The sequence below is a fragment of the Oncorhynchus keta genome, chromosome 19 (assembly GCF_023373465.1).
Source record: "Oncorhynchus keta strain PuntledgeMale-10-30-2019 chromosome 19, Oket_V2, whole genome shotgun sequence".
In the NCBI taxonomy this organism is placed as follows: domain Eukaryota; kingdom Metazoa; phylum Chordata; class Actinopteri; order Salmoniformes; family Salmonidae; genus Oncorhynchus; species Oncorhynchus keta.
Window position 1 is genome coordinate 57,400,919 of NC_068439.1, and position 13,107 is coordinate 57,414,025.

The window sequence follows — 13,107 nt, forward strand, 5'->3', positions numbered from 1 at the left end:
ATAGCTAGGTGTGACAACAAAATATCACAATAGTAGCAAGTACATTTTCCGTCAACAAAGTAGTTATCAGTGCTAGTAGGAAAATATAAGTACCTGCACTACTTTTTACCACGGCCCATAGGGCTATCTAGGGAATAGGGTGCCCTGGTCAGAAGTAGTGCACTATGTAGGGATAAGGTGCCATTTGGAACACATCCCTAGTGTGTGAGGTTTAGCGACGGTCTGCATTATCTGTCGAATGGCGGCGGAACTATCAGATTATCCTTTCCCTTTCTGTGGCGTTTATCTAATCTCACCCCGCTGAGATTAATGCACCCTGTAATCTCTCCACCGGCCACACCTGCTATGTGTGTGTCACCTCAGGTGTCTATGTGTCCGTGTGTGTGTTGCTCAGGTACGAGCGTGTGTGTACATCAGAGGGCGGAAGGGAAGTGTGTGTTTTCAACTGGCAGTCGATTGTTTTCAATGTAGCCTATCCAGTGTGTGTTGGTTAGTGTGTGTGCGCGCTTGTTTTTCAGCTGTTGTTTGTAATGGTAAATAAGAGGTTGGTCAGGTGTGTGTATGGCTGTGAAGTTTGCAATGTGTATAGTAGTTGTGTACGCTAGTCATTTATAATATGTGTTTGTGTTCCAGGTGTGTGTTTGTCTTCCAATTATGAATGTATGTTCCAGTCTGTGTGTGTGTCTGTGTGTGCTTGCACACTTCCGTCCATTCACCACGTTGTGAGGTGAGCTTCAGCCGGCAGTCTTCCCGAGTCAATCGCTCCATCTGTCCCGTCTCTAGGTGAACTCGTCTGCAGGTTGCTAGGGTGGAGCTGAAGCACTGCGGGACCAGTTCTATATTTAGCCGCGCATCGGCAGCCGAAGGGGCCAAGCATCAGGGGAGTTTGAGTCACCCGATGCTTGACTGCAGAAAGACCCCGGCATCAACGTATGCACCGTCTCACTCACCGTAGTAATTGGCAAAAAAAAAAAAAAAAACTAGTGCACAATTCTAAGGCCCTGGACTTACTTACTTGTCTTGAACACCGGATTTAATGTTTTACATTATTTTCAGTTTGAAAGGACGGCATTCTCTTTTTAGAATTTGTTTTCTCAGTTTTGTTGATGGAAAAGTACATTGCACCTCTTACTTATTAGCATTATTAAGAATACATTTTTTAGGTCATTCTTAGAATGTTATTGACAGATCGATTTGGGCCATTTAGGCAAAAAACATAAATAATTAAAATAGCCTTTGGCTTGTAATAATGTATACTTTGCTTTGAACAGTATTTGTAAGTGCTGAACCCATTGAGAAATGGGTCATGCAACTTAGTTCATATAGTACCCTGCAGTTTCAGACCATTTACTTTCTGTTTAGTGCCTACTGAACACAACCATGGTGTATCTCTGTTCTTTGCGGTAAAGCCCTTGTTGCTGTCACCTTTCCTTCCTTAACGCTCCTTCCCTCTTCAGACATGCTTCTGGACCTGAGTGATCTCCTACAGGTACGTTTAGTCTCTGTCTTCGTCCATTACAATTCTCTACCCTTCTCCAGATGTGTGCACTTCACTCCTCATGCATTTAAAAGCATTGGATTGGTGAAAGCATGGCTGGAGGGAGTTCCCACCTTATTATTGGCACCAGTCTATTTATTTTAAATCCATAAGGGGTGGTGCTCGAGTGTACACATTGTGAGAGTGGTAGAGAAACGGAATGTAGCCATGTAGGACAACCATTCAGGGAAGTAAGGTAAAGGTTGTCTTTAACTACTGATAAAGTGTCACTATTGGGACTACTCCATTGGATCCATTGTACAGCACAGACTAAATCATGCACAGCTCTCAAGTATTTGACATATGTATTTGACCCAGGGGCCGTATGTACGACGTGTCTCAGAGCAGGAGTGCTGATTTAGGATCCGTTTAGCCTTTTAGATTAGTGAATAAGATTGCATGGGCGGGGGGGCTGATCCTAGATCAGCACTCCTAGCCTGAGATGCTTAAAACATACGGCCCCAGGCGATATGTGATATCCACATACTAATGCCATTGGGTATAGCCTCATCACAATGAATGATGTGGTCTGCAGGGAGTGTGACACAAGCAAGTCAGCTGACTACCAAATTAAACAACTGAACTGCCTACCAAAAATGAAAAACCAAATGATATGCAGATTAAGGACATTTTAAATCTCAGATCCGTCACAACCAAACCATTTTCATTTCAGCTCCTCACATAGTAAAACCTCCCAAAACATCATTAAATGTATGAAGAACAAAGTCCTAATCTCCCATGGTGTATCTAGCCACTAGAGGACAGAGAGTATGTCAATTCAATGCAGGGAATTTAATGTTCAGTTGTTGGGTCCCTGGGGGAAGCGTTTCTGTCCGACACAGCTGGCGCAGTGCAATATTTTTACCCCCAGTCCAGGCCAGCTGTCCTGGGAGCACGGCCCCCACCCTAGACTCACCCCTGTTTGGTATTGGAAGGCCGTGGTCAGGCCAGGGTGGCAAGGGTGGAGCCTCTCCAGAAATATGCCACCAATGCACTGAATCCTTAGCCTGGTCCCAGATCTGTTTGTGCTATATAGCCCACTCCCATAGTGGCTGTCATGCCATACAACAACCATATGACTTTACAAGAAAGCACAAACAGATTTAAGACCAGGCTACGGAATCCTCAGTGCTATGTGGGTCCTAAGTCGCCCATAGACACTGATCTGGGAACAGCTGATGCACCCCATAGCCTAACCTTAACCATTAGCCGGGGAATACAAAATTGACCTTAGATCAGTGTGTACAGAGTTGGGGCAACTTCTCATGACACTGGGGGCTAAGGCACAGGGTGGAAGGGGTTTGAGTAATGTGCTCTTCACCCCCCTACACACTTTACATCTATGAACACAATATAAACATACTTTCTCTACCTACTCCAGTTCCATATACAATTCCTCAATTGTGCTGCTTTGAAATTGAATTAAGTTTCATATGACTGCAACTATTAAGCTTTAAGTGATAATTAGCTGACAGCAAAGCAATCTTCCTTCCTTGAAGAAATCACTGATCTGCCTAGGTTTGATTGGACAAAGCCATTGGAAACATTGCCTTCACTTATCTACCCATGTAGGTACAGATAATTGATTACCTCAAGGAAGGAAGGATATGTTTCGAAAGTTTTGGAACAGTGGCCAAGGCCTTGTTTGAATACTTTAAAAACAGCCTTCCTTCCTCCGTTCCTTGACATAATCACTGATCTAGCCCAAATCGATAGGTCTAAGCAACGGTTCTAACACATAGCTTTCACCAATCCAGCCACGTCAGATCAGGGATTTCTTCAAGGACAGGAGGCGGGAAGGATGTGCATTCTTTCATTGATGTAATAACAGATCTAACACAAATTGACAGGTGTGGGAAAGAGTTAAATAACATGGCTTTCACCAATCTGATCAGGAATTTCAAGGTAGGCAGGCAGGAAATGCGTTCTTAAAGTTTTGGAACAGGTCCCAACTCTCCTCCGCTTTACAGGTGAACGTGTACATCCTAGGGAAGACCTTCCTCCTGCTGGCTCGAGAGCTCTGCATCAACTCCCCAGCAATAGGTAAGATCTAGGATCAGCTTCCACTATCCTAGCCTTAACCATTAGTGGGGAAAATTTAAAACTGACCCAAGATCATTGTCTAGGGGCAACGTCACCTTACTCCTTATTTTAGCTCAAGGGCTGAATTCCAAAATCAATCCATAGCCCTCCAACCTGGCCAGTGAGTACTTGGTCAGATCTGAAAGGGATTGGATAGGTATAAGCAATATGGTACTTGCTTCACTGCTGATAGGCTGGGTGGAACGTTGGCTTGTTTGTTACAGCTATCCAATCCTTGCCGATTTGTAAACGTATCTCACTCATTGTTTTCTTTCTTTAACAAACCAACCGAAAGCTAATTGGCTATTTTATGTCCCTACACTTTAAGTGACCAACAATACCTTCCATATTTAGTTCATTTCAATTATGGCCACTGATGGAAGACTGGATAACAGATAGATGAGTCATCTTCTAGGATGGGACACATCACAGTGAATCACCACAGAGTTTCTAAACCCCGAGGCCCAACATCAAGAGACTTTCGGGAACGCTTACGAAGCAGACGAAGACAGGGCCGGGTTTGGTGTATGAGAAGTCAAGGAGAGAAGTGAAAAATTCTTCCATAGCTGTTTCTCAAAATCCAAAAGGCACAACCTAGATTCAAGTAGGATGACCATGTTATTACTCTAACTTCATTGTGACAAACGTTTTAGTCAAGAACAACTTTATATAGGAGTGTGTTTGATTTGCCGGTCTGCACATGCGCAGTTCGGCACGAGACGACCGTTTTACCCGATGAAGTGTTTCTGCGCATGAGCTTAGCTCGCCAATGTCAAGTGTGATCGGGGATTTCTAATGGCGAAGCAGTTTCTGCCTATCTTCATACTGTACCGTCTTTGGAATCACCCTGCCAAGAATGTTGAGTGTTTGCACTTTTACATATGCCAGCAGCCGTTGCACCCTTGCGACATCCCTACCCTGAACCCTAACCCTAATTTTAAATGTCAACTTCATTGGGGTGAAGTCAAGAGTTGGACGTCCCAATGATCTCTCTTAAGACCTCTCCATTTGAATAGCATACACATTGTGAAGACAAGTGCAGTACCACATTTTTCAATTTGACCAGTGGGGGCACTGTGTCCCCATGCCTTTCAAGTGTTTTGACAACTTGCTATGCAGTCATTTTATGCCCGCCTCCCATCCCCTCCCGTAAAAGATCAACATCTCTGCTTCGTTCTCATCTGACTAATGTAATGAGAGGGGTACAGAGAGTAAACGAGGTAATCATCCAAGTAGATAACCTGGGATTAATAGACTTCAAATCCCTCCAAGAAGAGCCTCCCGGGTGGCGCAGAGGTCCACTGCATCGCAGTGCTAGCGGTGTCACTAAAGATCCGGGTTCGATACCGGGCTGTGTCGCAGCCAGCCGCAACCGGGAGACCCATGAGGCGGCGCACAGCGTCGTCTTGGTTAGGCGAGGATTTGGCCGGCCGGGATGTCCTTGTCCCATCGCTCTTTAGCGACTCCTGTGGCAGGCCAGGCGCATGAAAGCTGACATGGTCGCCCGTGGTACAGTGTTTCATCCCACACATTGGTGTGGCCGGCTTCCGGGTTAAGCGAGCAGTGTGTCAAGAAGCACTGCGGCTTGGCAGGGTCTTGTTTGGCTCTCGACCTTCGCCTCTTCCGAGTCCGTACGGAGGTTACAGCGATGGGACAAGACTGTAACTACAAATTGGATATCACGAAATTGGGGAGGAAAAGGGGTTAAAAAAAGTACAAAAAAGGAACAAAAAACTAAAACTAATCCCTCCAAGAATTATAACCACCCCCCATATAATCTTATTCATTATGGTCTAAAAGGAAAAACTGATCCTATATCAGCAGAACTCTGCTGATCTATAATAATACATTTGGTGGGTGCTTATATTTGTCCTATTTCACACATGTATTATATACATGAAGTGAAAATGTGTTTCTTGCATATCCCAGGGTCAGGGTCAGCCATTATCAACCGCGAACCTGGAAAAATGTGTACTTTGCTCAAGGGCACACCTAAAGATTTTTCACCTTGTCGGCTCAGAGATTCGAATAAGCGGCCTTTCGGTTACTGGCCCAACGCTCTAACGGCTAGGCTACCCTAATATGTTCCCCCTGTCCATAAATTCATATTGGCGAAAATTCAAAACTGATCCTAGGTCAGCAGCACTCAGGGCCCATATTCACAGTCTGAGTAGCAGGTCAGTATGTATTCCCTGCTAGGTAATTCCTATCCAGCTGCCTGTCAGCAGAAAGTCTGTCATTCTACCATCTCCAACTTGCTCTAGTGTTTACCCCTCATTAGAATGATGAAAGCACTGCAAGCACATTTCGATGGGTTGAATTCAAATCCATCTCCCAATTTCACTTAACAACTTTGAGGTGGGACCCAACCAGAAAGATGAGCCAGACAGTACCCTGAATATGTTGGAGATGTGAGTAAAAAGCTTTGGTTGAAACAGGAAAAAAGGGCACTGGGAGTCGCTTCGTCGCCTCTGCAATTTATGCAAATTATCCTGTTTTGATTACAGAGCGATTATGTTGTCCTGTGGAACACTTGAAATCACAGCGTGAGAGAAACGTATGAATCCGTTGTGATTTGTCAGGGTTGTGGGAAGGTCATTTGCCTTTCAAGTTTAAATTGGTGATCAAACCCTCCTAAAAAGGCACAAGTGGCAAGCCGAAACATGATTTTACTGTTAAAGCAATAACATTTCACTATATGAGGTTGTCGGCCTATTCGAAATTGAGTATGCTGCAGCATAATACAGAGTCATAATTCCATTACACCTCATTTTGTGTCAAAAAAATACATGACTGAGTATTTCAAACTCCAGACTACATGGTATGCATCATTTTGCTACTGGAAGAGGTGGAGATGAGATGTAAGAAAATGGTTCCCTGGTGACCCCTAATTCTCTCATCGTCTAACAGCATACTCTGTCATGTAATCTCAGGGCGTGTTACCAAAGAACAAGTATCAACACCTTTGAGTTTGAGTCACAAAAACATTTTCTTTATGTTCTGCAGTTCCATTAAGCTGCGCACTAAATACAAGACATGTCATTTGTCAGCCAACCTCAAGCTGTAAACAAATTAGCCTCAAGTTATTTACAAAAAACAACACGCTAACAGGGAGTGGCCCAGTAGGAGTGCAATAATACAACTTCTCTGTAATATTTACACCAGGCTGCATGCCACAGCGCTCAATAGTTAAAATCATAGGTTTTATCTTTATCTCAATAAATAAAAATGGAAAGAGCATTTCATCACTCAAACATTTTGTCAAAGGACTAACAGGCATGTTTTCATTTACATAATTTCTCACTGCTGCTACATTGTTGAAGAAGGCAAAGGAACTCTTTTGCTTTTGGACCCTCTAATAATCCCCAGCATGTTTCAACAAATCCAGTGGTAGAATGCACTTCCACGCAGGGGAGGGGATGTGTTACAAACCAACCCTAGGGTTCATGCATAGAAGACTAGTTCGGGGATCTGCCCCCCCTGCACGCCCGTCCCATTGGTACTGTCCGAGGAGCACTGGTACTGGAATGTCACTTTTCCACACTGCACCTCAGTCATGCCCTCCTGCCCAAAGTAGCTCAGCTCGTTGCCGTCCAGCACTACGCTGACCGTGTAGAAGGTGTCCTGCTCCACTTGGACCGGGTGCTCGAACCACACTGAGAATGTGCTACTGGAGCCGTCCGACACGAACATGGTGAGGTTCTGCGCCAGCGTGGCACCCTGCCGCTTCAGTTCAATCTTGACACTGTACTCAGCCTTGCCACCGCTCGAGCCATACAGGCCCAGGCCGGCAATGAAGATACGCTTGTCTACGGCAAACTGGATGCTGTCGCAGCGGCCCCGGTATCGCCACTGGTTGCTCCGGTAGGCCGATGACTGGAAGCGATGGCACCGCTGCGGCGTCAGGCCTGTCCGCTTAGCCAGCGGGAACTCCAGCTTGGGCTTGTTGGCCGCAGTGTACCACAGGAAGATGTCGTGCGTCTCCTCCAGGGTGAGCACGTCCGACTGTGCCGCGCCGTCGGCAAACTCCTCCAGAGTCATGGTGGGGAGGCGCACCAGGTACAGTACCTTGCCAAGCACCGCCCGCTTGTTCCGTGCCGTGGCGCCCAGGCCCTGGCGCCGGCACTCAGCCACCGCCCACTCCAGCACTGCCTGGAAGACCACTGCCTCGCGCGTGTTCAGCGTCTCACGGCGCAGGATGATCTCCAGGGTTTGCAGGTCGATCTCACAGAAGCCCTCAGAGCGGAGGGCTAGCTCAGCCTGGGCGTCGATCACCTCCCAGCAACGCTGTGTCAGCTCTGGCTCCTCGAAGAGGCGGCTCTGAGAGAGCAGCACACAGGCGTTCTTGGCCTCCAGGCTGGTCTCCAGGAAAGTGACGCAGGCCTTGGCCAAGGCAGGCACAATGTACTTCTTGGCGGCGTACAGAGTGGCCAGCACCGTGTCCGCCTCCAGTTCAATCTCGTCGCTGTACATATACCTGGAAGAGGGGGGGGGGGATTTTTTTTATTTTAGCCATTATAACCACACCCACCATCACAATGTATGATAGAATGATTGCTAAACCACCAATCGATCAGGGTTGGGGAACAAATCCATTTCAATGAGCCAATTAAATTAATATACTGAATGTAAATGACATTGACCCCAACCACAGCAATACATAAAAAAAATACTTTATTGTCCAACCCAACCCCCTGAAATCAAACAATCACACAGAGGGGTTTAAAGGAAGTTAAAGGGTCACGTTCCTTGCTGATGGGCACTAAATAGGAAACTTTGGATTCAAACCAGCGAACCTCAGATTGCAGGCCTGCCTCTCAAACCTCTAGGCTACTTGCCGCACCTATATATTGGCAATATGACAAAAGCATGGCAACTTTGCTGACGAAAAGGACTGAAATGCATTAGCAAGTCTTACACAGAGATGATGTGTTACTCACTTCAACAGAATTAAAAAAGCAGCAGGCTCCACGTCTGGGATGTGAATCTCAGACTCCCCTTCTGCCAGGTCTCCATAAAACATGGCACCAAAAACAGAGCTGCCCACAGCCAAAACATACTGTAAACACAAGAGGGAAAGTGGGTTATTTCAATATGGCTATGCATATTGTTTGGCAAGATGGGATACATTCTTAATAAAGCATGTGCACATTACACAGCTTATATTGACTTAAATGTAAATTATGACAGTTTAATGTAATTCATAAAACAAATAGAAAATCCAGTGTCCAATGGGCCACAATGGCAGGAAAAGCATGGTAGGCTACTACTATACATATGCCTGCCTACATGACTGCTTCAGACTTCTAATCTACACAGAGCCAACACGCTGAGACTGTGGCGCAGAAGAAAAGCGCACTTACTTTATGCGCTGGAACTTTCTGTGATTCACCAGGGGGACCCACAATGAAATGAACATCGGCCATATGTTCTTTATTGAACATCAAGGCATTCCTGAAAGAAGCGAAATAAGATATAATTTATCATGCCACGTTAAATCGATGACATGTTTAATCACGGAGGGGCAATCACTACGCAAGGTTTTGCATAATATAATATTTGCATTATAAAATAGAACGAGAACTGAAGCTTGACATACCTTTCTCGCAATGTCGGGTGAGTGGACTGCCAACTGGTAGTCTCGACGTTGTTGTTGTTGATATTTTGCTGAGTGGCAGTCGTAGTCGGCACGGTCACAGCTTGGGTGACCTGAACGATGTTTTTCTTGCTGGCTGCAGTCACTACCGCGCCGTTGCTGTTAGGGAGGTTGGTGTTTAAGCTGGCAGGGTACAGTTCTGCAGCCATCTTCTTCTTCACGGACAAAGTCACGATTTCATAGCATACTGGCAGCTTGCCGGACTGCTTCCCACTCTTTTTAGTCCTTTTTAAAGTTTCTGGAAGCAAAAGCAAAAATGTAAAAAACTTCATGATTCGGCCATACAGGCAATCTGGGGGTTCTGGCATCAGAAAACAAATCCACCTATCAACCTTTGGACAAGGCGACGTGCATTTAAAGTGCAAATAAGTATGTATAACAGTTCAGATTTAAACAAATTAATTCCACATAATGTAACACGTGTATAAACCGATACCATCGGTCGTAGGTCTATGTACAATCAAACAAAACCCCTACGCACCCTGAAAATATTTGCACAGCAACATCAAGGTGTCCGTCCAGCGGAATTACATCCGAAGCGGTTACAATTTAATCTCATAGCGTCCTCCTTTTAAGCGACAATGTATCTATCCCCTCTAAAACATAATCACATCCACGTTGCACAAAGGGCGAACTGTTGCAAATTGTTACAGTGTTGCATAACTCCACTGCGGCGACGATGTTGTCACAATTATTAGATATCCAGGCGGACGCGAGTTCAAATCATTATCCAAATGGTACGTGATCCATCCCTGTGCCAACAATCATTCTACTCTTATGACTGTAGGTACTGTAGTTTTGTGTATCGAGGGCGGGCGCCCAGTTCGAGTTTGACAAATCAGATTCCCTGATGCCTTTGCACGTCAGTATTCCGCATGCGCCTCCCACAGCTGATCTGTACAATATTACATGGCGAAGATCCGAGCAAGAGAGTTAACCCTTACCGTAACGTTCTCGTCACTACGTAAACTGCCCACATAAATGGGAGCAATATGGTTCATTTCAGGCATATTTATATCAGAAGAGGCTCCGTTTGTGATTTTGGTTCATAGATAACGTATGATATATTCTACATTGTAGCCTACTATGAAATCCATCTGGTTTGTACGCCACATTAATAGTTTACTGCACAAAGTTACTTAAACTACGAATTATGAACCAAAACACGCTCCACGAAAGCTGGATTGAACAGCCATATATATCATGTGTGTTTTATAGAACACATTGCTGTGCATATCGAACTATAGCATATTCAAGGTGCAAAAGCCTACTTGAGACACAATTAATTTGCTGACAGTGCGGGACATGGCTCGCCAAACGGACGCCGTTTTTAATTGCGTTCCATGTAACAAATGAAGCGAAGTGCTTGCACAATTATGTAAATTATATTGAAATATTCGGATACAATTGTGAGATGCAATCGCCAGTCTTTCACTTAGACACACTGTACACAATTTCAAGTTGTATGAGCCCAAATGTTGCTCTCGAATCGGTGCATTTTTAAGAAGACGAAGTAGGCTACACAGAAAATATATGCTGAAATGTCTTCCCCTAATCGCACAGTCGAAGTGATGCCAACTATAGCGTTCGATTCAGCAACATTTCCATTCGTGGGAAACCCCACGACCGAACAGTTAATAAATCTTTACCTGATTGAAATGCGGGAGGGTCGATTGACAGAGAAAAACGTTCAGGTTCGGTTACTGGACGCTTGTTCGCAGCCAGGAGCCATGTTAAAATCCGGAGGACTGGTAAACGGTAGGGAGAGGGGGGGGTTGGGCTTCAACTGTTTGTCCTGTTCCCAGGCCAGTTTCCCCGGTTTTCCAACAGAGGGCCACGGAGCTACAAAATGGAATCGTTTGGAAAGGGTTTAAAAACGGACGGGTCCAGAAGTAAGCAGCTTATACTTAATACAATTTCAGACAATGGTATTTTGCCTGGCAGATCTAGTGGTCTTGTTATTGTCTATTATACATTCTAAACAGTGGCATGCAGAGGAAGCTTAATCAAGAATAGGCTACATCAATGCCACTGATAGTAGGCTATTCATCATCGTTTAATGGTTGGCAATTGATACCCAGTGAGCACAGTTCGACGTTGGAAAATACATTGACATTTGGTCCGTCTGCCACGGTCTTGATTTCAACGTCTAAGGACGTAGTTTTTTGGAACGGACTTGATTTGGCCAAAACATAGACGACAAGTCCATGATTGGACAGTACAGTACAGTACAGTACAGTAGAGCACAGTATAGTAGAGTAAAGTAGAGTATAGTTCAGTACAGTAGAGTCCTGTATCTGGTCAGATATCTGAGTTTCCTCCCGATTGACCTACAGAAAATTATTTGGTGGGTGTAATGAAAACATTATTTCAACCCACGGGTCAGTTCGTGGTTCAGAACAATTATATTGAAGGTTGGAAATGCTTTAAATCAAGATTAAAACATTTTTACAAACCCAGGAGCTTGTTGTGTTGCATTGTGTTGTGAATCCCATTCTGTGTGCGGTGGGGCAGACATACAGTACAGTACACGCAATGGATAAAGGAACTGTCCATTATTTGTGTAGTGCTAGAACATATGTTTCGTCCCCCCACGTGAGAATACGTTGTCAAGTTTAGACTACTTTCCCTGGCTAGCCTAACGTAACCAGATAAGTAAAAATAAATGTTATGAAATACACGGTCTTGGGAACAGGTCCTGCACAAGTGAAATCCCCGGTTTGGTTTGGAAGGATTTACGAGTCATTGTGGACAAAGTCAACAACCCGGTAGATGGATACACAGTCTCCAAGCAGGTATTTGTTTACGATAGACTAATTCAGTTTATTATCAGTTAATTATTACGTTAATTCAGGCTATTTTCGATGCGCCTTTACTGTCTGTCTAGCTTTCATTTTGGTGATTATTAGCGAGCTGGACACAGTCAAGACACTTTATGAATGAAGGTCCATTATCACTTCTACACAGTTCGATTTGGTTTTATTGATTTTTTGTATATTGAGTTCGCCCCCCCTCATGATTTAGTAGGCTATGCAGGCTATATCATGTTTAAACCGGTGCAGCTGGTGAAAGCCTACTAAATAAATGTATTTTTGCAGCCTATATTCGATTCTGGAAATTGTTTATTTAAGTTTCAATTAAACTATTTGATTGTCTAAACAATATTGAATGTAAAGGTATTGTTTTGTTACAGCTATAAGCTGTCATTAGGTAAGAAGGCTAATTAGAAAGCCCTTTAAAAACATTTTATTTTAATTTTATTTTGAGCGATTTGAGTTGTCAATCCATAAGGGTCAAAATCAGTGCATTATATCGGAAATAGGATGTCATTTGGGAGGCAACTCAGGTCATCCAGTCCAGAGTTGGCACTCAGCCACCCAGTAGACTTACACTACTCTGCTATTGTTTGAAGATCCTTCTCAACCCATTACCATTCATCACACTCGCTAATCAAAGTTTGACACACACACACATTATATTATCCATGCAGTTACAATGAAATAGTGACTTCCAGATCAATTTCAATTCCAGTGTAATATGGAGCATATCCTGGGGTTCATTCTTCATTGAAACTGCATTATTCTTTGTTGTGAATGGCTTCCTTGAAATGTCTGCTTCGGTGCTAATGTTGCTTTGGAGCTAAATGTATATGATATGTATGATATGATATGTACACTGGGTGTACCAAACATTAGGAACACCTTCCTAATATTGAGTTGCACCCCCACCCTTTTGCCCTCAGAACAGACACAATTCATTGGGGCATGAAATCTACAAGGTGTCGAAAGCGTTCCACTGGGACGCTGGCCCATGTTGACTTGAATGCGTCCCA

The 13,107-nt window shown here is 44.3% G+C and overlaps 2 protein-coding genes across 7 annotated transcripts in view; one reads left to right on the forward strand and one right to left on the reverse strand.

The window, feature by feature from the left end:
• brf1b (BRF1 RNA polymerase III transcription initiation factor subunit b) overlaps window positions 1-13,107 on the forward strand; it is a 122,945-nt gene that overhangs the window by 28,076 nt on the left and 81,762 nt on the right. For all 4 annotated transcript variants that reach the window (XM_035793994.2, XM_035793997.2, XM_035793995.2 and 1 more), the window contains exons 5-6: window positions 1,458-1,489; window positions 3,508-3,580. In XM_035793994.2, coding sequence (XP_035649887.1) covers window positions 1,458-1,489; window positions 3,508-3,580 — 105 coding nt within the window. The remainder of the gene's footprint in view (window positions 1-1,457; window positions 1,490-3,507; window positions 3,581-13,107) is intronic.
• Window positions 6,590-11,115, reverse strand: btbd6b (BTB (POZ) domain containing 6b). 3 transcript variants are annotated; one of them, XM_035794000.2, is made up of 5 exons: window positions 10,925-11,115; window positions 9,219-9,513; window positions 8,983-9,073; window positions 8,560-8,678; window positions 6,590-8,096 (listed from the first exon to the last, which is right to left on the reverse strand). In XM_035794000.2, exons 2-5 carry the CDS (start codon window positions 9,422-9,424, stop codon window positions 7,064-7,066), a joined length of 1,449 nt encoding a protein of 482 aa, XP_035649893.1. In that variant the 5' UTR covers window positions 9,425-9,513; window positions 10,925-11,115; the 3' UTR covers window positions 6,590-7,063. The 3 variants fall into 3 exon arrangements, with proteins under 3 accessions (XP_035649893.1, XP_035649892.1, XP_035649891.1); XM_035793999.2 differs by lacking the exon at window positions 10,925-11,115 and adding an exon at window positions 9,757-10,871; XM_035793998.1 differs by lacking the exon at window positions 10,925-11,115 and having other exon boundaries at window positions 9,219-9,748.